Source organism: Anolis carolinensis, chromosome 6 (genome assembly GCF_035594765.1).
Source record: "Anolis carolinensis isolate JA03-04 chromosome 6, rAnoCar3.1.pri, whole genome shotgun sequence".
Taxonomy (NCBI): Eukaryota; Metazoa; Chordata; class Lepidosauria; order Squamata; family Dactyloidae; genus Anolis; species Anolis carolinensis.
Genome location: NC_085846.1, coordinates 19,665,355 through 19,689,542, shown reverse-complemented (window position 1 = coordinate 19,689,542; position 24,188 = coordinate 19,665,355). Strand labels below are relative to the sequence as shown.

The 24,188-nt window shown below is 39.2% G+C and overlaps 1 protein-coding gene across 2 annotated transcripts in view; it reads right to left on the bottom strand.

The window, feature by feature from the left end:
* Nucleotides 1–375: 375 nt before the first annotated feature.
* Nucleotides 376–24,188, bottom strand: part of vwa5a (von Willebrand factor A domain containing 5A) — a 30,783-nt gene continuing 6,970 nt past the window's right edge. For both annotated transcript variants that reach the window (XM_062957626.1, XM_062957627.1), the window contains exons 5-18: nucleotides 23,496–23,668; nucleotides 21,657–21,771; nucleotides 21,362–21,534; nucleotides 19,936–20,024; nucleotides 19,663–19,807; nucleotides 18,535–18,614; nucleotides 18,333–18,447; nucleotides 17,204–17,368; nucleotides 16,905–17,008; nucleotides 15,829–16,046; nucleotides 8,311–8,508; nucleotides 5,131–5,267; nucleotides 3,711–3,834; nucleotides 376–1,200 (exon numbers count right to left, since the gene is read on the bottom strand). In XM_062957626.1, the coding sequence (XP_062813696.1) occupies nucleotides 1,121–1,200; nucleotides 3,711–3,834; nucleotides 5,131–5,267; nucleotides 8,311–8,508; nucleotides 15,829–16,046; nucleotides 16,905–17,008; nucleotides 17,204–17,368; nucleotides 18,333–18,447; nucleotides 18,535–18,614; nucleotides 19,663–19,807; nucleotides 19,936–20,024; nucleotides 21,362–21,534; nucleotides 21,657–21,771; nucleotides 23,496–23,668 (1,916 nt within the window). In that variant the 3' untranslated portion in view covers nucleotides 376–1,120. The remainder of the gene's footprint in view (nucleotides 1,201–3,710; nucleotides 3,835–5,130; nucleotides 5,268–8,310; nucleotides 8,509–15,828; nucleotides 16,047–16,904; nucleotides 17,009–17,203; nucleotides 17,369–18,332; nucleotides 18,448–18,534; nucleotides 18,615–19,662; nucleotides 19,808–19,935; nucleotides 20,025–21,361; nucleotides 21,535–21,656; nucleotides 21,772–23,495; nucleotides 23,669–24,188) is intronic.

Here is a 24,188-nt window from a genome sequence, read left to right as displayed (position 1 = left end):
AAAGTTCCTTGAGTATTTGGAACTTGACTGATCACAGATGGTGCAAGTTGAATCTAGAGTATGCATGGGCAAACTGCAGCTCTCTAGGTGTTTTGGACTTCAACTCCCACAATTCCTAACAGCTGATAATTGTGAGAGTTGAAGTCCAAAACACCTGGAGGGCTGAAGTTTGACCATGCCTGCTCTAAAGAAATTAAGAGCTAGTTTCCATTCTTACTGTTGACTGTTGGTGTCCTTTGAAGACAAGGTAGCAACAGGACGGGGAATGTTTGCATGTATCTATCATCCATCCTTAACTCATTTGTCCCAATCCCCAAGGCTTTAATCATGTGTTGAAAATTGGACTACTCACTCAATGATAACCATAAGCATATATACATGAATTGCAATTTATTATCCCTCATCTCTGTAAGCAAATAACACAGAAGATTAAGGCACAGTGCACTGGTACGGTTAATGTTATATGCTTTGGGTTACAAGAATGCTTCAGACAAATCATTTAAGATCATTTCAAGAGAAGTTAGGACTAAATATAAAATGCTTGTACTGATACTTTTTTCTGGATTGTAAATTTGTATTCAGAAGAAAGCATGTACAGTGGGCCCTTGGCATCTACTGGGGTTTGGTTCCAGGTCTTCCCATGTTATATACAAAGACATAATAAAATGGTGTCTGGGGCAAAATCAATGTTTGCTTTTTAGATTTTTTGGGGAATATTTTCAAGCTATGGTTGGTGGAATCTGTGGCTATGGAGGATTGATTGTACTGTACTCTTTTTAATGGGTACTATTAATCACATGTGGGAGAAACGTAAGGAGAAAATGCTTCTGGAACATGGCCATACAGCTTGGAAAACTCACAGCAACCCAGTGATTCTGGCCATGAAAGCCTTCAACAACACAATTGCATGTTTCTTTGGTTTTTCTTGCCCAAGGCACTGGGATATGAGGAACCATGCAGAGCCATCAAGCTAAGGCCTCTATTAAAGAGAAGAAATTTCAGGACTTTTGCCATTAAGACACTGGGCACCAGAAGGAACTACCCACCCAGGAGGAATCAGCAGGGGATAATTTGACACAAATATAGGCGAGAAGCAGGAAGTCCAGCTCATTCTGCAACTTCAGAGCCCAAACACCTGGGGGCTGACACTGGTTCCCAAAAGAGCATTGCCAGCCTTTATACATTCAACCAACTGAGGCCCTGCAAATAGGAAGAGAAAAGGGAATCAAGAAGGTAAGTTTTATCAGCATTTCCACCACTACCCTATGCACAAGCACTCAGCTGGTTTTCTTTGTTTTTCAAAAATGTCAATAGCACTCTAATCTCAGGATGAATCTACATCTAGAATTAATGCAACTTGACACCACTTTAATTTTTTTTTCTCGTGTCAGGAGTGACTTGAGAGACTGCAAGTCGCTTCTGGTGTGAGAGAATTGGATGCCCGGATATTTTTTTTAATGTTTTTACCATCCTTGTGGGAGGCTTCTCTCATGTCTCCGGATGGAGCTGGAGCTGATAGAGGGAGCTCATCCGCGCTGTCCCCGGGTGGGATTCGAACCTGGCAGTCTTCAGGTCAGCAACCCAACCTTCAAGTCACAAGACTTTAACCCAATGTGCCACCGGGGGCTCCTACCACTTTAAATGACATGGCTTAATGCTATGGAATCCCAAGATTTGCAGTCAGGTTAGGCACCAGGACTCTTTAGCAAAAAAGGCTAAAGTTCTTGATAAACTACAGCTTCTGTGATTCTACAGCAGAGCTCCTCAAACTTTTTAAGTCGAGGGCCAGTTTGTGGTTCTTCAGATTGTGGGGTGGGGGGGGGGGGGCTGGATGAGAATTTGAGAAAAAACATGAAATAATTACTATGCACCCTGCACATATCTTATTTGTAGTGCAAAAAAACCATGAAAGAATAATGCAATATTTAAAATGATGAACAATTTTAACCAACATAAACTTCACAGCATTTGAATGGGAAGTGTGAGCCTGCTTTCGGCTGATGAGATAATCAAGTTAATTAGGATTGTTGTTGTTGTGTGCCTTCAAGTTGTTTCAGACTTAGGAAAACCCCAGCCCTAAAGTTTAGAATGGGAGACAGATAAATGTCCTTGGAGGGCCGTGTCCAGCCCACAGGTCTTAGCTATGATCAATGGCTATTTAAGCAGTGTCAAACTGCATTAAGTCGATTGGGAAGATGTACTCTCAAGCACATATGAAGCTAGGAAAAATAAGCTTCCATAACTCACCACTTTTAATAGTTTCTTATCAATAGAAATATCCTTAGGTAATTTTGGGATGCTCTTTATTCTGAGAATGGGAAAATGTTGGTATTTTGGGGCCTGGGCTGCTTTGATTCTGAGCCGCATAAGATGGCAATTTAACATGACACAGTGAAGAATCTCCTTCCAGGGACTGGGAGTAATAATATATCTTGAATCAATGGGGCAAACAACAAAGTAGGATAAATTGTTCTCCAATTCATGCTCAAAGGAGAGCAGAAGAGATCTTTACTCTCATGCTGGACTCTCTGCTTCTAGAAGGTTTACCATTTGAAACAATTACTATTGTGGAGAAACACAGTTGTTTTTTTAAAAAAAACTATATATCCCTGTTGTAAAAATCCCAATTTGAGCCAAGGGGAAAAGGGAACACAGGTCTTGAGACAGGCCTAAGACACAAAAACAAAGTCCTTAAAGGGCATCTACAAGGATGAAACCCAAGTGTTACCAAAGTTTACATATGGAAGTGAAAATATGGCCCACGAGAATATGGTTTGGGCAGTTTATTTCAAAATGGACTATTACTCTGAATGCATACTGTCCCTGTTCTCCAAACAATAAACCTAAGTTTATTAGTTATCCAACTCAGCATTGAATATTTAAACAAAAACCTGGAGAAGTCCAGTGATGTTATCTAGTCCCTATATTGGGAAAAAGGCAGGATAAAAATAAATAAATAGTAAGTAATAATCAGACAAATGAAAACTATGGCAGAAGGCCTCATCACCTCCAACAATATGCCTTTTTGAAGAAAATCAGAACTGAACTGAGACAAAATAGAGAAGATCAAGAAAAGCCCTATCAACCCTTCCTTTCCTGCAACTGTCTATGAACCATTGCTATCTTGGCTTTAGTAAAGGTAAAGGTTTTCCCCTGACATTAAGTTCAGTCGTGACCGACTCTGGCGGTTGGTGCTCATCTCCATTTCTAAGCCGAAGAGCCGGTGTTGTCCGTAGACACCTCCAAGGTCATGTGGCTGGCATGACTGCATGGAGCGCCGTTACCTTCCCGCCAGAGCGGTACCTATTTATCTACTCACATTTGCATGTTTTTGAACTGCGAGGTTGGCAGGAGGACTGCTAGGTTGGCAGGAGAACCTAGCTTTATGTCTCCTTTATTACTTTCAGGATATTTAGATGATGCCTTATACTTTCACCTGTCCTATATACTGTACTCTGCTTTTAACTTACCCTTCTTCCTTCCTTCCTAGAGATAACAAGGCAGCATTTTTAGTTGGAGTGTGATCTTTTTGAAAAAGGGAAATAAAAACTAGACTGAGGCCCTTCCTTGGGAACTGGAATCCTTATGAGAGACTGTAGTACCAGTGGAACTGGGTGGCAACTGGTGCCCTTTTCTCCTGGCTCTAAGACCTATGCCCCGTTGCTCATCCCCACCCCATTGTCAGGTCTCCCAGACGCACAGCATCTCACCTGAAGTCGCCTTCAGCCAACTGAGAGCTTTTGCTTCCAGTAGTTCCCACTCATCCCTCTGCTCCAAAGCCTTGGAATGGAGCCACAGGATGGCCAACACTGTTGCCCACACATTAGGAGACACCTGGTGAGGATGCAGAACATAGAAGAAACACAATGATTCCTGTTCACATACTGGCCCTGTGCAGATATATTTCTTGATCACTTACTAAAGAAAACAAACCATGATTCATTCCTGTAATCTAAACTCTGGTTAGAGATTACCATAAGCATTGTTTGAAGGGGGTGTGGATTCATAGGTTTCATGGACCAAGATGAACCTTTAGATTTTCATGGAATAAGTAGGCCATTTTCTGCCTTTCCCACTTTCCTACTGGATAGACCTTTGGTCTTTGGTCTGATCTAGCTTGGCTCAGCCAATAATCAGACTGAATCAATAAATAAGAAGAGAACTTGGAAGGGGAGCAATGAAGGAGATCATCAAGTGTGCAGATATATATCATTGAATACTACAGTTTGGATTATCCACACCATCATATTTCCCATGATTGTGAAAGCTGGGCAATTAAGAAGGCTGTTAGGTAAAGAACCAACTCGACTGAAATGTGATGCTGGAGAACAGTTCTACAAATACTGTGCATTAAACACACACACACACACACACACAAATGGATCCTAGAGAAAATTAAGTCTGAATTCTCCCAAGAAGACTAAACTGTGAAATTCTGGATCCAGGGGAAGACATGACTCACTAGAAAAGGCAATAATGCTTGGTAAGGTAGAATGCAGTAGAAGAGGAAGACCATATCCCAGATAGATTGGCTCAGTCAGGTTAGCCATGGAAGACATAAGCAGAACTTGGAGGACTCATTTCCAATTTAGGTCAATCCTAAGATTGTAACAGCTCCAGGATATATTCCACATACACACAAACACAAGGCAAACCTATTGCAATTTTTTTCCAAAGAGGTTTTTGCCTCTGCCTGATTCGCTCAAAGTCATGCCCAGTAGGCTTCCACAGTTGAGTAGGTATTTAAATGCTGATCTCCAGAGTCGTAGTCTAATGTTCAAACCATATTTTATGCTACCTATACAATCTTAAAGGAAGTGAAACAGAGGTAGCATTAATATTACGGTTGGAATCTTACTGGATACATCAGTGAGAGTAAACTGGCTGACTCAATAGGATTGATACAGAATTTGATGTAAGATTTGACAGGGAATTCAGTAGGTCTAGTTATTTGAATCTATCAATAGGTTACCAGATATATATCCAAACAGAGTCACTTGCCAATTATAACAGTTATTAGTTCCAGATCTCACATTTTAATGGTTAAAATCGTCATTTCAAAGTCCAGATATCTAGTCAAATGAATTAGCCCCTCTTCTTCCAACTTCAGACAGCTTGCCACAAACTCACCTGAGAAGGTGTTTTTTTCAATTTGGTCTCGCTCTGGCCTAGAATGTGGGCTAACCCAGAATCAAGCGGCCAAGACCCATCAGCATTCTGCAGGGAGACCATGTTCAAGAGTGGTGATTCTTTTTCTACTGCTCCACCTAAAATATACAAATAAATATACCATAATAGTATATGTACGTATGTATCTATGTGTGTATATACAGTATAGTCTCACTTATTCAACATAAATGGGCCAGCAAAACACTGGATATGCGAATATGTTGGATAATATGGAGGGATTAAGGAAAAGCCTATTAAACATCAAATTAGGTTATGATTTTACAAATTAAGCACCAAAACATCATGTTTAACAACAAATTTGACAGAAAAAGTAGTTCAATACGCAGTAATGCTACGTAGTAATTACTGTATTTACGAATTTAGTACCAAAACATCACAATACATTGAAAACATTGACTACAAAAACACTGACTACTAAAAGAAAGACTATGTTGGATAATCCAGAACCTTGAATAAGCAAATGTTGAATAAGTGAGACTCTACTCTCTCTCTCTCTCTCTCTCTCTCTGTGTGTGTGTGTGTGTGTGTGTATACAGTAGAGTCTCACTTATCCAAGCTAAATGGGCCGGCAGAAGCTTGGATAAGCGAATATCTTGGATAATAAGGAGAGATTAAGAAAAAGCCCATTAAACATCAAATTAGGTTATGATTTTACAAATTAAGCACCAAAACATCATGTTATACAACAAATTTGACAGAAAAAGCAGTTCAATATGCAGTAATGTTATGTTGTAATTACTGTATTTACGAATTTAGCACCAAAATATCACGACATATTGAAACATTGACTATAAAAATGGCTTGGATAATCCAGAAACTTGGATAAGCGAGGCTTGGATAAGTGAGACTCTACTGTATGTATGTGTGTGTGTGTGTGTGTGTGTGTGTGTGTGTGTGTATATATATATATATATATATATATATATATATATATATATATTATCAACCTTTTTAGACCTTGAACTCATTTTAAATCCAAATGTGCACTTAGGAATTTGTTTTTCTATACACCACAGATTAGACCATGATCTAACACACCAAATGAAGATCAACACTCCTAATGATTAAGGTTAAGATACAACATTCAAAGTACCGTATATACTCGAGTATAAGCCAACCCAAATATAAGCCGAGGCACCTAATTTTACCATCAAAAAACTGGGAAAACATTGACTCCAGTATAAGCAGAGGGTGGTAAATTTCAGAAATAAAAATAGATACCAATAAAATTACATTAATTGAGGCATCAGTAGGTTAAGTGTTTTTGAATATTTACATAAAGCTCAAATTTAAGATAAGACTGTCCAACTCTGATCAAATCATTATTCTCATCTTCTTCAATGGAAATGTGCTTATGTATCTTTTTAATAATAATAGAGTAAAATAATACATGTAATAATAATAATAGAGTAAAATAATACATGTAATAATAAATAGAGTAAAATAATAAATGCAATAATAATAATAATAATAATATCAGAGTGAAATAATAAATGTATTATTATTATTATTAATAATAATAATAATAATAGAGTAAAATAAATGTAATAGTAGCAACAATAATAGAGAAAAATAATAAATGTAATAATACCAATAATAATAAAGAAAAACAATAAATGTACCATATATTCAGTATAAGCTGACCCAAATATAATCCAACCAGGACCCTCACCTGAGTATAAGCTGAGGGGGGCTTTTTCAGTCTTAAAAAGAGGGCTGAAAAACTAGGCTTTTACTTGAGTATATACAGTAATTATTACAAGATTTGGGAAATCATCTCTTGGAAGTACCCCACTAGCCTCCTTCCCTCTCCAAAGTCTACATAGGTTGATAATTAAACAACTACTGCATATACAACATTAAAAAAACAGTGCTTAAGTTTCCATGTTTTCTTCTTCTTTCCATATCTTGTGTCATACTTTCAAAACTGTAATCTTGCAACAAGGACTGCCTTCTTCATTGCTGATTTTTATGTAACCCACTTTGAGATTTTTGACTGAAGAGCAGGATAAAAATGTTTTAGGAAGGTTTCCATCACTCCAAGATTATACAAATTTAGGGAAAATGAACAAGTGTGGTGTAATGGTTGAAGCCTTGGAGTACTATTTAACAGCAGAAACCCCTGTGATAAGGTGACCTTAAGATCACCGTAAGTGAGAAACAACTTGAAGTCACATAACAAAAACCAGCTATAAAGGGCAATCACATATGAATTCCCAATTAACTGATGTTGGAGCTGTTACCTTTACATCTGTTTAAAGGCTTTGAGGAAATATTTGAAGGATCATTGCTAGAACAGAATGTGACTCAGCAAGGAAGTTCAATCTAATTGAATTATGTTTTAGTTCAATATCAATGGTATGGAAGACTACAGGGAACAAATGCAATTCCAATGAAGTTGTCTTCTTGCTACCCATGGGATTCTACTAAAGCTTCTGCATTTATTTATTTATGTAAAAGTGTTGATTTATTGATCGCAAAGAAACTTTATGGATTACCTTTTAAATTAAACACTCCTTTCTTAAACACAATTGTAGACAAAAAATAAAGAACTTATTAATCGATTCACTGAAGTTATTTCCTATGAATATCCCCTCCAGGTCTTTATTATTAATCTAATCTGTTAAAGACCTTTTTTTAAAAAAAAAAATCTTTACTTGTACTTTCTGTTTAGAGCAAATATGTACATATGGTCTATGACTGGCTCCTTCTTTTTTGGATTTATTGATGTGGTCTACAATTAGCAGAATATGGATGTTAGTATAAAACTTTTGGGGAGAAAATTTATCTCCTTGTCAACTACATAGCATCAACCTTTCAGATTTCTTTAAAAAAGAACCCTTGTGAAATCTGATACCTGTTTAGAATAAAAAGGATTTTGTGATAGGGATAGGTTTTCGGATACATGTGTGTGCAAATCCTTGGCTTTTTTTCCCACCACTCTCTCCAATTCAAAAACATCAACATCAGAAGAAAAAACAGAGGTACAACCAAACCCAAATGTCCAAAGACACAGATGGTTGCACCAAATTTCAGCGACATAATTTATGGTCATATATAAACACATACACTCCTCCAGAATGTGCTACAAGCCTGCAATGGAGGTATTCAATTAATTACCATCCTGCTGTGGCTGCCCAGCGTCGCTCGATAAAACTCCTCGATGCAATGCCATTTTTGGACTCGGCAACATATGAAGCTGTGTACTACGAATCTTGCGCTTTGCTTGGGCTTTATAGCATACTCCTGCTGCTGGCATTGAAGACATTAACATCATTTGAGGGCATGCTAGAGCACCAGGTGGTCCAGAATGAAAACCTTGGAGGGAACAACAACAAAAAACCCTTGGCATCAAAGAGGAACACATTTCTTTTCTTCAAAAATATAAGGGCATAGAAATATTCTTCCTATCAAGAGAAATCATCCAGGTCAGTGTTGTCAACAGTGACTGCCAGAGTCTCTCTAGAATGATGGGCAAGATTCACTAGGATCAATCCAGCTTTCCTTTCAAAACCACGTGAGGCTAATCCATTCAGGCTGATATGTTGACCCCCTACCCTGTCATTCCTCCATAGAGCTGAGCGTGATCCACATCAGTGCTAATCAAGATGGTGGATACAGATGGTTGCACCTTTTGTTAGGTGAAAAACCAGGTCTGTCACATCAAATAATTTTAGGAGAACTAGTCTTGAATTTGGCAGCTGATGTGGTGTACGTCCATTTCCCTTACAGGAATGTTGCGGTAGGACATGGGTGGAAAAAGAAGCTTTAGAAGACCATGATTCTCCAGCACAGGCTTGCAAGTCAACTAGGCCTCTAGCTCATAAACATAAAATGAGATTTCTATAAAGGAAGAGCAACCACATTTCAGAGAAAGATATTTTGGAAGGGAAGAAATGTACACTTGATTGCTACATAACACAGTAAGGCCCACTGAAAATTCCATAAGAAATGTTTGTTTCACTTTGCGGGGTGAATTAGTCTTTAAGTGGACTTAAAGAATTTGGGCGATGACTGCTCTTAGGCTTAATTGTTTTGCTGGTGGGTGCTGGGAAATTCACTATATTACTGTACTGAAAGAACAATTGACATTGATGTGACATGAGGTCCAAATTTAGAATGGAAGCTGCATCGCGAATAATTAAATCTACCAACTGCCACAGTAAAGACACTCTACATCATTTGGATGTCTGCAAGCAAATAATAGATGCCTTCAGTTTGATTGCCCTTAGAGATCAGCCCATCCAATAAGAAGTTCGTTCAACAGACTTCCGGGTGAGCGCAATGGCGACGGACGCGGGCTCCTAGGCTCTGGGAACCCAACTCGAGACCGGCGTCTATCGGGGACTCCAAACCCCGATCCTGCCGTGGATTGAAACGACAGAGATTGGCGAAGCCAAGGTCTAATCCCGACGACCCCAAAGATCTGCCGTTCCTCAAGAACGGCGGCTCGAGTGGGTCCGGGATCCCTGGCCAGCAAGACGCAGCTCGAGAAGCAGGAAACTTTTCCAGCACAAGCCGATCGCCGCGCTCACTTCAACAATAACACGGAGAACATAAGAATACACTAAAAAGCGGGCGCAGGGGGAACCCGTAAAAGCGTAAGTAAACTCTGTTGGATCGCTAACTTCCTCATTAGTTTGGGAGGTGAAAATAGGAAAATAAAAATAAGAAGAATAATAACGACAGATTTAATGTAAGTTGGCTGATTGGTTGTAAAGTAGTAAGCTTGTTTACCCGACCAAGCTGAGAGATATTAAAAAAAGAAGAAGAAGAAAGCGGACTAAGAGAGGACAGGCATCGGTCATAACTAGTGATCTTTTCTTTCTCTATATACGGGCAGCAATTTAAAACCGGGAGACAAAAAGAGAAAAGCCAACCATCGGCCATCAGTTTTGCATGGGCTCCGATATTAAGGCAGCGAATAAGAGATAACAGCGCTAGGACTGACCTTGAAAGAGTCACGGATCAGTGGTGTTGTGTCTCCAGCACTCAACTCCCACGCGCCCGGCAAGTGGTGGAGAGAAGTCCCCACCCCGAGCCGGAAGCGAGTCGCTCCTGCATCAGGAAGCGGGGGAACGCTAACGAGGGAACACACACCATAGAGCGGCGGCATAGAAATCACTCCTTGGAAGGCTGTCCTGTAGCGTGCCTCGTAGAGGTAAAATAACAAAACAAGCTGCCAACTAAGTCGATAGTACACACTATTTGGAGCTTGTAGCCGTGGTGTCTGGTCGGTTGGGCGGTGCTCTATGTTAATGCCCAACCATTAAAAGCAGAAATCGCGAATAACATAAAGCCCAGATACCAACAGAACTAAGAGGAGGACAGTCAGACAAGTCCTCAAAGAGAAGAGTTACGGCAGGCGCTACCCCCTGGCCCGTCAAGCAGACCAAGAAGCACTCAATCGAAACAATACAATCTAAATAGAACCCATATTCAATACTTAATACAAATTAAACGAAGACCAGAATGGCAACATTTCGTGGAAAATGGGATAAAGATATAAAAGAAGCTAAATCAACACCAAGAAGGAATTCCCTACCAGAGGAAGTCAATTGGAAAGACCTCCTTCGGGAAATCCAATCCATATCAAATAAACAAGATTTACTTCAAAAGGAAATACATGAAATAGCCCGGAAACAGGATACACAACACAAGATATTACAAGAGGACATGGCTGATCTCAAAAAAGAAATTAAAGAAGAAGTGAATATGATAAAAACGGAAGTGGTAAAAAACATCCAAGAAATCTCGGGACTAAAACACCAGAATGACAAAATGGAGAAAATACAACTAAAAATGCAAAGGAAATTAGAGACACTGGAAGCTAAGAACAACAGGATAGAGAAGATACAGGATAAACTAGAACAAAACACTACAGATTTCCAACTAAGACTCAGAAACATACAAGAAGAACCAAAAGAAAATATTAAACAAATTTCAGCTCAGATAATAGCCAACATTCTAAATTGTACAGACCAGGACGCATTCGAACAAATAGACACAGCCCATAGGATATACACAAACTATGCAAAAAAAAAACAAAGTAGCTAGAGATACAATTGTCCATTTTGTAAAAAAAAGCACAAGAGAAGAGGTCTTCCGAGGCTCCAAACGCCAACCAACGATATATAAAGAAAGTAAAATCATGGTATACAAAGAATTCCCACAATCCACATTAAATAGCAGAAGGAAATATCTGTTCCTAACAGATGAATTGAAACGACTTCAAATTAAATTTAGATGGGAAAGACAAGAAGGATTGATGCTAACGTATAAGGAGGAGAGAGTCTGGATAAAAAGCGAGGAGAAAGCTGATGAATTTTACAGGAAATTAAAAAAGGACACATTACAAAAAACCAAGCAACAACCACCGAGCCTGGAAAAGAACCCAAAGCAGGCAAAGAAAAGAAGACAAGACTCTCCCAAAGAGATTCAGACAGCCCTGTTCAACGAAGATACTGAAGATAATCCAGAGGAAGACGGGGAGGAAGAAGAAGAAGGCGCAGTGAGTGATATATATTTTGATGACTAACTTACCAGGTGCAATAAGAATCTTCACAAACAATGTAAACGGTTTAAATTCAAAATTTAAAAAAAAAAAGATTATTTAATAATTTAAGGAAAAATAATTACGACATTATAGCGCTACAGGAGACACACATAGCCGCTAAAAATGCTAATTATCTAATAAACAATAGCTTAGGGAAAGCTTTCCACTCCTTAGACAAAAAAAAAAACGGGGAGTAATTCTATATATAGCAGAAAAATTCAACCCGGTAGAAGAATTCAGGGACCATGAGGGTGGGATCATCGCAGTTAAAATAGTAACGGGTAAAGAATCTATATTAATATGTAACATCTACATGCCAAACGGCCCAAAACAGAATTTTGTTAAACAATTAAGAATCAAGATTAATGAGACAGAATTCGATCACCTATTGATAATGGGTGATTTCAATGGGGTTATTGACTTCAAAATGGATAAATCATCACACAAGGACAATAAAAAAAACATTAAAAGCTCTCTTCCGAGAAACCTATTTCAATTTATGAATGAATTTGACTTATGGGACATTTGGAGACTAAAGAATCCCAACCAAAGAGATTACACATATTACTCGAGCAGACACCAGGTATGGACCAGAATCGACATGATCTGGACCTCCAAAAGTCTAGCACCCAAGATTGAAGAAATGAAAATACAGGCAAGGGACCTCTCGGACCACTGCCCCATAACGATGACAATAAATAAGAAAGACCATAGAGTAAATTGGAGATTAGACAATAATTTGATTAAACAGAAGAAAGATATCGAAAGCTTAAAGCGGGTAACTAAAGAATACTTCCAGTTAAATGATAATGAAAATGTCGCCCCACAAATTGTGTGGGACGCATATAAGGCGGTGGCAAGAGGTTTCTTTATACAACAAAAAGCAAGGAACAACAAAATCAAAAGCCAAAAATTACGATCACTCCAAGAAGAACTAGAGAAACTCGAGCATAGACTAAAAATAAACCCTAAGGAAACCAATATACTCGTAAAAATAAAACGATTACAAAAAGAAAGGACCAATATACAATTGGAAACCCTAGCCAATCAATTAAAATGGACGAGACAAAACTCATTTGAAAATGCAAATAAACCGGGGAAATGGCTTGCCAGATTAATTAGGAAAAAGAAAAACAAACAACAAATTATTAAAATCAGTGCAATGGAAAAAGAGGTGTTTACAGACGACGAAATTAAAGCAGAATTCCTGAATTACTATAAAAATTTATACAAAAAAGAAATAGTTAACCCAGAAGAGATAACAAGTTACATATGCAGACAAAAACTACAAAAAATATCTGATACCCAAAGACTAATCCTGAATAAAGAAATTACCGAAGAAGAAATTAAAAAAGCTATCAAGGACTTAAAACCAGGTAAATCACCAGGCCCAGACGGCTTTATAGCCGAGTTCTATAAAATTGAACAAATAGAAGTAACCCATTACTTAAAGAAAATCATGAATATAGCATTAAAGGAAGGTAAAATCCCTGACTCATGGAAACAAGCAGAAATAATTCTAATCCATAAAGACGGAACAGACTCGAGTAATGTAAGGAACTACCGGCCCATATCATTACTGAATAACGATTATAAAATTTATACGAAAATCCTTGCTGAAAGATTTACAACTTTTTTAAAAGATTGGATCTCAGAAGACCAAGCAGGTTTCTTACCCAACCGTAGTACTAAAGATAATATTAGAATTATTCTGGACGCTATAGAATACTACGACCAAAACCACCAAAAGGAAGTGGGATTCCTATCACTAGATGCGGAAAAAGCTTTTGACAACGTCAATTGGGAATTTTTTAAATTTTTATTTGCAGAATTAGACATGGGAGTTTTCTTTCAAAACGGGATAAATGCAATTTACTCTAATCAATTTGCAAAAATTAAAGTCAATAACGTGTACACTGATAATTTTGAAATACAAAAAGGAACAAGGCAAGGCTGTCCGCTCTCTCCCCTAATTTTTATATTTACGCTAGAAGTTCTGATGAGAGCAATAAAAGAGGATAAAAACCTAACAGGCATTAAAATTGGAAACCAAGAGCTAAAACTACGCGCCTTTGCCGACGATGTTATATGCATATTAGAGAACCCTAATGAGACTATTAAGGATTGGCTAAGAAAGATTGAGGAATTTGGCGTATTAGCGGGCTTCAAAATAAATGCTAATAAGACAACAATACTTACAAAAAATATGACAAAAAAGAGACAACATGAACTAAAAGCGATCGCGGGATTAGAAATCGTCAATAAAATTAAATATTTAGGTATTTGGATTACAAATAGAAATAACCAACTTTTAGAAATAAACTATAGGACAAAATGGCAAGAGATAAAAAGAGACATAGAGGGCTGGAAGCATTTAAAGATATCACTCATGGGAAGAATAGCTATAATTAAAATGAATATTCTGCCCAAACTGCTATATTTGTTTCGTAATATTCCCATTATCAGAGGGAAAAAACTATTCGTTGAATGGAACCGGGAAATAAATAAATTCATCTGGCAAAACAAAAAGCCTAGAATCAAATTCTCCACCATGATCACACCCAAAGAAAGAGGGGGCTTCGATGTACCAAGTCTACAATTATATCATGATGCCTGTGCACTGGAATGGACAATAGATTGGGTTAAATTAGAAAAAATTAAATTACTAACAATAGAAGGATTTAATTTGCGTTGGGGCTGGCATGGATACCTATGGCAAGAAAAAGAAAAAGTAGATAAACAATTTGGAAATCATTTTATAAGATCAGCCCTAATCGGAATCTGGAAAAAATATAAGAGACACCTATATGAAAAAACCCCCCTCTGGTTTGCTCCTTTAGAAGCCACACAGCGGAGACTACTAGGATGGCAAAAATGGCCCACGTATAGAGAAGTCATCAAAATAAGTAATAGGCCGGGAGTCGCACCTCCCTTAAAGGACATAGAGGAAATTAAAAAACAGTACAAGAATATTACATGGCTCCAATTCTATCAACTAAAAGAGTGCTATAAAAGAGATAAGGAAATTGGCTTCAACACAAACACTAACTTCTGGGATATTTTACTTAAAAGAGAAAAAAAAATTATAACACTAATCTATAATAAAATACTAGAATGGAATACTGAAATGAACATAATTAAAGATTCGATGCTAAACTGGTCAAGGAATATTGGAAGACCGATAATGTTAGACGAATGGGAAACTATTTGGAACAAGAATACGAAATTATGTTACTCTATTGAATTAAAGGAGAACTGGCTAAAAACCATACACAGGTGGTATATAACACCCAAAAAACTAGGTCTTATGTATAAAGACGGCTGTAAGATTTGTTGGCATTGTGGAAAACAAGTGGGCTCATATTTCCACATGTGGTGGGGATGTAAGATAATTAAAAATTTTTGGTTAATAATCCATAGAGAATGTAAAAGAATTCTTAAAGTTAATTTTGAATGTAAACCCGAATACTTCCTTTTAGGTCTATATAATTTCAAAATAGAGAAAATTGATAACCCAGAAATAGGGAAAGAAAACAAACAAAAACTATTTATTTATGCTATCACTGCAGCTAGAATAGTACTAGCCAGAAACTGGAAAGAAGGGAAAAATCTCAGCAAAGAAGAATGGATGGAAAAATTACTGGACATCAGAAACATGGACAGACTGACCTTTCTTCTTAAAAAATCTACGGGACAACCAATGAAGGAAACAAACTGGACACTACTAGATAACTACCTACACGAGACAACGCCCTGATGTGAAACATGGTCTGGAAGTTAGCCGATCGGAAGTCTTCCTCTAATCCCCCCACCCCCTTCATGCCTTTCTCTACCTTTTAACCTTTCCCTCCCCCCTGCCGAGCCCTCCCCTCTACCTTTCTACCACCTTCACCCTCACTCCAGTCCCCCCTTCCTATCTCTCCCCATATCCCCCTATTATGGAAACTTCGTGTTGTTTTCAACCCTTCCCCCCTCTCCTCTCTCCTCTCATTCTTCCCCCCCCTTTTTTTTATACCGATGTTAACCATCAAAACTTAATAAAAATTATTTTTTTTTAAAAAAAAGAAGTTCGTTCAATTCACCTCTATATCCCATTGATATTGGTATATTTCGATGGATCAAAGGCCCTTGAATCGGTTTGCCCAGTTCTGTGTTGACACCAACATAGGCTGTCTGTGAACACACCACCCCAGAATTCAGGCTTGTCTCCAGTGCCAGGCGTTTCTTTTCCTCCTCCAACTCCCCAGCTCCCTCCAGTTCCTGCAACAGAGTCTGAGCAGCCAGTCGGTGAATAAGGAGCCTACAGAGAAAGATAGAAAGAGAAAGAGAAGAACAGGCACTCTTGAACAGTGTAACTCGTGGATTTGTCACATGCCTTACATATACTTCCCAAGGTTGCAAGAATGAAAATGGGAGAGTGGGATACAAAAAGATCACAAACAGGTGAACAGTTGTTTAGAAAAGGTCAACAGCTAGCAACTGTTGAAATGTCCTTGTCTACATGATCATTACAGGTATATGAACTATTCCCATTTTTTATTTGGAAATCCTAATTTAGTAGATTTGAAATAATGATGGACGATATCAGGGACAGTATATGTCCCTAAAGTTGCACTTTTCTCATTCCTCTTCTTCCTACTAGCTTGCATTAGTAGGGAATTGTACTGGGAAATCCAGTGTTATGCCACATGCACATTGGAGTACCTTCTTACAGTGACACCAGAAGCATTTGAAATGGCCAGCTTCTGATCAAAGAAATGTTGTATATTGCCAAGTTTTTAACTTTGTTTGTGATCTCAATTTGCTTCTGACATGATAAATAAATAAATCAAGTATTATTGCTGTCCACTGCTACTGCCAGGTATGTCCATTAGGTTCTACTAACAAAAGGTCTCCCTAAGACAAGATTCTGTCTTAGAAAATATCTTCTGAAACTTTTTTTTTATTTATCAACCACTTGCCTACAGTAAACATAACCAGGAACTATTAGATTTCTATAATCTATGTCCTAGGCACAGAGATGGTGGATTTCACACTGGAACCAGGACCATCTTGCTAGAAATCATAGTACAATGGGAATGCCCAAGCCCTCTCTATAACTAAGAAACCCCTTTCTCTTTTATAAAGTCAATATGAGCATACAAAAAGATAGTCCTACCTATCCTTTTCCAAAGCGTGGAGTGAGAATGTTGCCTTCTCCATGAAAGTCTGATCTTGGAAAGCATAATGAAGGACAGCAGTACCTTCTGTGGAGTGTGAAGACTGCAAAGGAACAGAGAGTGTTACCAGGTGATGAGGTGGCGACAGTTTCTTCTATGTGGAGAAATGAATGCCGGGACTGTAAAACTCCAAAGGCTGTTATACTAGAACTCCTGTTGCAAAGCCTTGCCTTATTTGTTATATAGGATATGAGGCAGGGAATCTTCAATGAGAAGGACATTGAGGAAGGCTACTTGCCTGATGCTGTCCACGAATCTGAGCATAGATGAGGCACCGCTGTCCCTGGAAAATGACCTGAGGGCCAGATCCCACAAGCACAGCCTCGAGACCAGGAGGTAAGTCCCAATTGAGAGAAATCTTTGTCACTGCTGGCTGAAGGGCTTTCTTCAATGACTGCATTGCCTGCAAAGAGACATACATCTTATTTCGGAGTGGGAAAGTGCAAAATTAGCAGATCAGGTTTCAATAAAATACAAATATGATCTTTCAGCTCAGCCCAAGATTGCGCGCATCATCCGAAAATACATCATCCGAAAATACATCACACAGTCCTAGACACTTGGGAAGTGTTCAACTTGTGATTTTGTGAAACGAAATCCAGCATATCTATCTTGTTTGCTGTGTCATATAATAATAATAATAATAATAATAATAATAATAATAATAATAATAATAATAATAATAATAATAATACTTTATTTTTGTATCCCGCCTCCATCTCCCTGAAGGGACTCGGGGAAGCTTATGAGCATACATCTGTGAAGCTGTTCCAATAAGGAAGTTATGTTTTCCATGTAAATGGCCCTGGTTCAGTAGTAGCTGTAATCTAAATGTTTTCCAAACACCCTTTGAAGGCAAGCAAACAGAGCATGCTTTCAAAGGATGTTCGAAACATGTCTAAAATGTAGCTACTATAACAGGCAAACATGGCAGTAAAATCTGAACTGCATGTAACTAAGGCACTGTGACCACATTAGACAACTCAAAGAATGGCCACAGATAGCACACTTATTTAAATTGTGCAAACAAATTCATTGCTACTACAGTACCATAAGTTTAAAACCTACTGCTAGTTTTAGTTAAAGCAGACCTAGTGACTGTCTGCCAGATAATCAGTGGAAAGAGAGAGGAAAACTGTGCCAAAATGCAAGTGCAAGGCTCAACTGCTTCAGTGTCCACAGGCATGGTCACACTATTCATTCAGGTTTTACCCATGCCCTCAAAATGAAGCTTTTTAAGGGTAAAGCTACCCAAATGGAAATGCTTCCAAAGCTGAAAAGCAATGCAAGTTGCTTACAGTTCAGGCAATGCAGATGGAAATGAACCTCCGAACAGGAAGAAGAGCACAGAGGTCTTCTGCTCTCACCTTGGCTTGCATGCGCTCCTTGCCTGTGATGAACTCTGCGCTTCCACCGGCTGCTCGAGCCACTCCTTTGATGAGGGCAGTGGAGGCTCCTTCACCAATTCCAAAAGAGAAGCACCTGTTGAGAGGCAATGGGAGGACCATAGGTCAAAGAATCCAAAGAACCGGGAATGAAGATCAAGAGGCATTTTATCTTTAGCCTTACCTGTGGGAGCCGCTGTGACGTTTAACTTCAGCTATGACCTCATCTGTATTGTGGACCTCACCATCAGTGAACAAAAAAAGCTGGAGGAAGATAAAATGGGAGGGAGAAAAAGTAGGTGTAAGTCTAACTCTTGGCCTCTTTTCACCTCCTTCCTGTAAGAGCCCCATATCCAAAATTCTACTACTCAAGAGATATTGTGGTGTAGCAGCTAGAATGCAGGATTGGTACTTGGGAGGTCTTGAGTCAAGTCCATACTTATGTTACTTGATGGTCTTGGGTCAGTCTCTCTGTTTTTTTAAGCTTGAACTCCCTTGTGGGAAGGTTGCAATGATAAAGTAGCAGGAAAGAGTGGTTGTGCCTTGAGCTCACTGGATGAAATGTAACTGAATGTAAATAACTAATTAGCTAATCAATCAGTATAAATAAATAAATAATGATTATAATATGACTAGTAAATAAATGTCAGGACATGCTTACTTTATTATGCATGGCTAGAATCAGATTTCTGACTGGTGACTTCAATGTGACCATGTGTGTTCAACTACCGTTTCTATATCCCTGATCATTTGTACTTATGGATCTTTTGGAAGTTATTTAACCTCTCCACAATAGCTGATCTCCTACAAAAAAAAGAGAACATTCTTCCACCACAGGCCCTCAGTATTGTAGAAATATTTGGTATCTATCTATCTCAGAATGCAGCATAGCCAATGCAGTATGAGATTGTGGTAGGAGACAGAAGACAAAACTCACGATTTAAGGTTTTTTAAAAATGGGGAAACTTACACAAACATATAGAAAATCCATCTTGGGATAGGAAAGAAGGCGAACAAAAGGAGGCTGCCTAAATTTCAGTAGAAAAGACCCCATGGCTGGCTCTCATGTGTATATGTAAATAACCCTGAGGCAGGACCCGCTGTATGCTCCCTTCCCAGATAAAGGGGGACAAAGGACTCACTAATTTGTGGAGGGGCAAGCAACCACTGCAGGCAGGCAAGAAGCAAAAATGCTTAAGTATATAAAGAAAGAAGCAAAGATGTGAAACAAAAGTGCAGATATGCTCTCTAGATGTCCCTTTCACTAGACTCTTCATCCAAGCATTGATGCTGCTTTGCTTTCAACAAGTACCTGCCGAGGATGTCCTTCACGGCAGGACTGGCCGTAAATAGCCTTCAGAGGCTCTAGGATCTCTGTCCCCCCCAAATCAGCCTGCAGCTCCTTGACACGCTCCAGGGATTCCGTCATAGTCTGTTGGGTGTATTCTACACTCTGCCTGCAGAAGAGACCAGAGAGCCAAAGCTAGAGAGATTAGCAATTTTGGAAGTTCCAAAAACTTTGGGAAGCAAAGATTTCCCACTCTTGAAGCAAAAGATCTGATGATATTGGTGATACAATACTCACGGGTAGAATGAATCATGGTGTGATCCAAAACCATAGATGTTGAAGTAACATCCCAAAGGCAGACTTTTCAGAAGGAGGATCAGGGTCTCCTGGGATGTTGAAAGGGGGGGAAAAGACTGGAATCATCTTGAACATCCCGCCACATTATTTAGGAGGTGTTCCAACATTATAAGCATTTGCTCCTCCCAACAACCCATTAATCTAACTGTATGATTTTACCTCCAATGATTCACAGTGGCCTGATGTTGTGATGGTTGAAGTGAAGGATTCCAGTTACGAATCCTTCACTCCAAGCTGAAATCCCCACTCAACCAGGAATGCCATTTTCTGACTTTCATTCAAACAATATTTCACATGTTTGTTATTAAGATAAAACAGGAGCATGAAACACAAAAACCTCTATTAGTATCAGTAGCACCTATTGGCTTCCATGTCAGTGAAACATTGACTCACTGACTGGAGTTTAAAGATGCTATCCAAGGTGATTGACTTGTTTTAGAGAGAGAGGATTCAGCATCTCTCTCTCTCTAGAGAAAACCCCAGAGAAGATACATTGCTTCCGCTGACCCAAGTGAGTGCCACCAGTTACCATGTATGAAAAATTTGGACGTATAGCATCATAAAAATGCCACAAAAACAGCAAACATTATTCATAGTCCTGGTTACTATTTCATCTGTTTATTTTGTATTTTTGTACCGTACAACCCCCTCCGGAATGAAAACATCAGTGAAACAAAAAGAAAAAGAAAAAGAAAAAAAAGAGGGGTAGCAATTTCTTCGACTGATTTTCAGCGTGCCAGAGCCTACAGCCAAGCACTGATCGCCAGGCCCGCTCAGATGTAGGCCCTGGCTGGCAGGACCTAGAGACGAGCGCCAAGCACTGATTGCCGGGTGCCGGCTCGCTCAGATGTAGGCACTGGCTGGCAGGGCTTACAGCTGAGGCTGAGCGCTGGGTACCGGGGCTCGCTCGGATGTAGGCCCTGGCTGGCAGGGCCTACAGCTGAGCATCGAGCGCTTGATGCTTGTAGGCCTGGTTGGCAGGGCTTGGCAGGGGCTACAGCCAGGTGCCGGGTGCCAGGTGAGCGGCATGCTCGGATGTAAGCTCTGGCTGGCAGGGCCTACAGGCCCTGGTAGGGCCTGGTGCTTTACTGCCCAAAGTTCGAAAATCTTCAGCTTTTTTCGAAACTTGGGTGGAAAAGATCATTTGTATAGGTGCCCTTTTTTGGAAGCGGCAGACAGAAATGGAAATGGGGTCATACGAATTGGACAAACAGAAATGGATTGTGATTCTATACAAATGCACAAGACTAGCAAACATACTTTCTCCTTTCCTGTATATCTAACCTTTTCCTGCCGCAGCCCACAAAAATTGCCCCCTCCACCTCCCAGAATTCCCATATTTTCACTCCATCCATGCACAGGGCACCTTAGCACTCTGGATGCGCGGTGGTGAATCAGGGCTATGGCCAGTATTGCAATCCATGCTGCCAGAACGATCTAACAGGAAGATGAATTCCCCAGTAGCATTCTGACCTGTCTTGGTGGTTGTGACATTGGGGTACAAGGTAAGCAAAAGTGCTGGATCCCCCATCAGCAAACCTGTGTTTTGAAGGAAGCAGAACATCCAAAGAAGGATTTTTAACCCATAGTAGTGCTTTCTCCCCCTTTTTTTGTTTTATAGCAGTCTGTTGCATAGAAACCTCACCTTAGGCTTTACTCACCAGGGGCAACTCCAGCTTTTCCTGCTTCAAGGAAGGCACTGGGCTTGTGAACATCCTCATAATAAATCAGGAGCTCCACATCTCGGTCAAATTGGTGCCCTTCAACCAAGGAGACCTTTGGGATGAAGATGACAAACAAAAACATTTTGTAAAATGACATTCTGATGAGCTCTCTCATCTGTTTTCTTCTCATACTCAGCTGGAAGGATACGTTCAGTATAAAGTCAAACAGGGTTATAAAATACAGCCAGTTGGAAATCATTCAATTTCATTGTATTCTGCCCTGACAGTCATCTCTTGTCTTGCATACCAACCTTATTTCAATTCAAAATCCAGTTTTTGTAAAAACAGGAAACCGTCTTCCATTCTTTTCCTGTTGTCATTTTGATGGGCTGGTAGAGTCCCAGAGTGTCCTGGGAAGCAGGACCAATGGATCCCAGACCCCAGAAGGTTGTCCATGCTTCTTCTTAATCTACAAGGTTTCACTCTGGGTTTAAACAACTAGGAAGTTTCTCACACCCTAGGCATACATTTTTGTAAGCATGGTAAAATTTGTGCTCTGGCACGCATTTACTCTATAGCATTATTTGCTCTTGCAGACAAATGACAAACAGCATTGTAATAGGATTAAGTCAATGAATCCAGCCTGCCTTGTGGTATCAGCATGTGATCTCGTTGGGGTAGAAGGCTGGTGCATTCTCTTTCAGACTCAGTGAAGCTATACCTGCTAAACTAGTCTTGCAGTTCTGTGACAGCCCAGAAAAAAGGCTATATAAAAACCACCAGTTTATGATGTTTTCAATATGCCTTTCCTTCCCTGCAAAGGCTAACTACTATCTTATGATTCATAGATATGAGTCAGTGAGCTATTACATAAAGTCTATTCATTACACTATATAATAAAATTTGAAGTTTTCTGTTCCTGGTTTGAAAATGTTATTTCCTGTTTAATTGTGTGGTACTTACTTTGAAAGTAGTTGTTATACTTCAGAAACTTCATTTTTGTGGCTGCCATAAACAATGTTGAATTGATTGAGAATCTGTGAGATATTCATTGAAAAACTAGCAAAATGTGTTGCAGGATGTCCCACAAAAATAAAGCTTTTGTAGTGTAATAAAGCTTTCCCATGTTTTTATGATAGAAAAAATTAGGAAATGACATTTTAAATCCACGAACAAAAATCATGTTACATACTGTTATATATGACACTGGCCCATTCTTTCTCAAAATGGTAAGGCTGGGTTTTTAGAGCAGTCCAAATGTCCAGCATCCACATAACCTTGAGCACTGACCATAGTGGCTGAAGGCTTTCCATTCCTGATTTGCATTCAAACTAGGCATAAATTGCCTGCTGTTATTTATATATTTTTTCACAGCTGAATTATGAAAATCAAATAGGTAGCTACCAGGAGGGGGCCGGTGATGAGGATCAGATCCATGACATGGGAACAGTAGGAAATTTAAGACTAGATACTCTTCCCCTCCTCCAATTTTCCTCTCATCATTTGCATGCTGGCTATTTGCAATACTTCAAATGCTAAGGGCAGACTTGAGAACATGCTGATACAAATTTGGACAAACACAAAGCAACCGTATCTCTCCCTTTGTGTGCCATAATCCCAATCCATGGCATCATTTTTGCTCCAACATATTGGCTATTTGCTTTGGAATCTGCCCCAGAAAGCCCAAGAATGGGAACATGTTTACCATGGCCTGTAAATTCACACAAACGGTCCTGAATTTAGGTGAGATGCATATAGAGTTTGCCACAGAGAATGGAAAGAAAGACACACCAACTTTTCAAAAAGTTCAGCAACTCAGTTTGTCAGTAGACCTACCTGGGCACTGGTCCGGTCCTCTCGAATGTAGTGGAGTTGGTCAAGGGTGCATTTTGATTCCACACGATTGATGCCATAGGTGGACTCCACTGTGGCATTTAAATGAAGTGTGTAGGGAAGTTGTCCTTTGGGCACCCGTGGTACACTCTTGGTGACACTGTCTCCTTCTGATCCTGAGGACAGAGACACAGCGCAACTCAGTGGACAACGTGTATCAGGAGAACATAACCAGGGTAGAGTTATCTGCCAGTTTAATTGTATTTCCACATTCAAATATTTCAAATCTCCATATGAATGTAAAGAAATTTGCAGATTTTGACTAAATTCTTAGCAAAAACAAACTTGTCAAAAATTTCACAACTCATTGAGCTGGTTAGATTCACGTGTTACAGCTGTTCCTAGTAGAGAGGACTAGCCTGCTATGTAGCTTTTAAAAGATGAGGAATATCTCAGGAAAAAAACCCATGGTAATTTTACTTTGTACAGCAAATATATCTGAACACATAAGGATTCAAATATACATTTTGAAGATTTTGCAATAATCCTCTGCCTGGATGGCAGAGTTCCCAGCCTTGTCCTACATTCAAATTATTTTAAAGCTCATGTTCTTTCCACTATGTTTGTGAATCTTGGAAAGTTCTGCTGAAAATAGTAAACTGAGCATTATAATAAGCTACACTGCAAACAATGTTA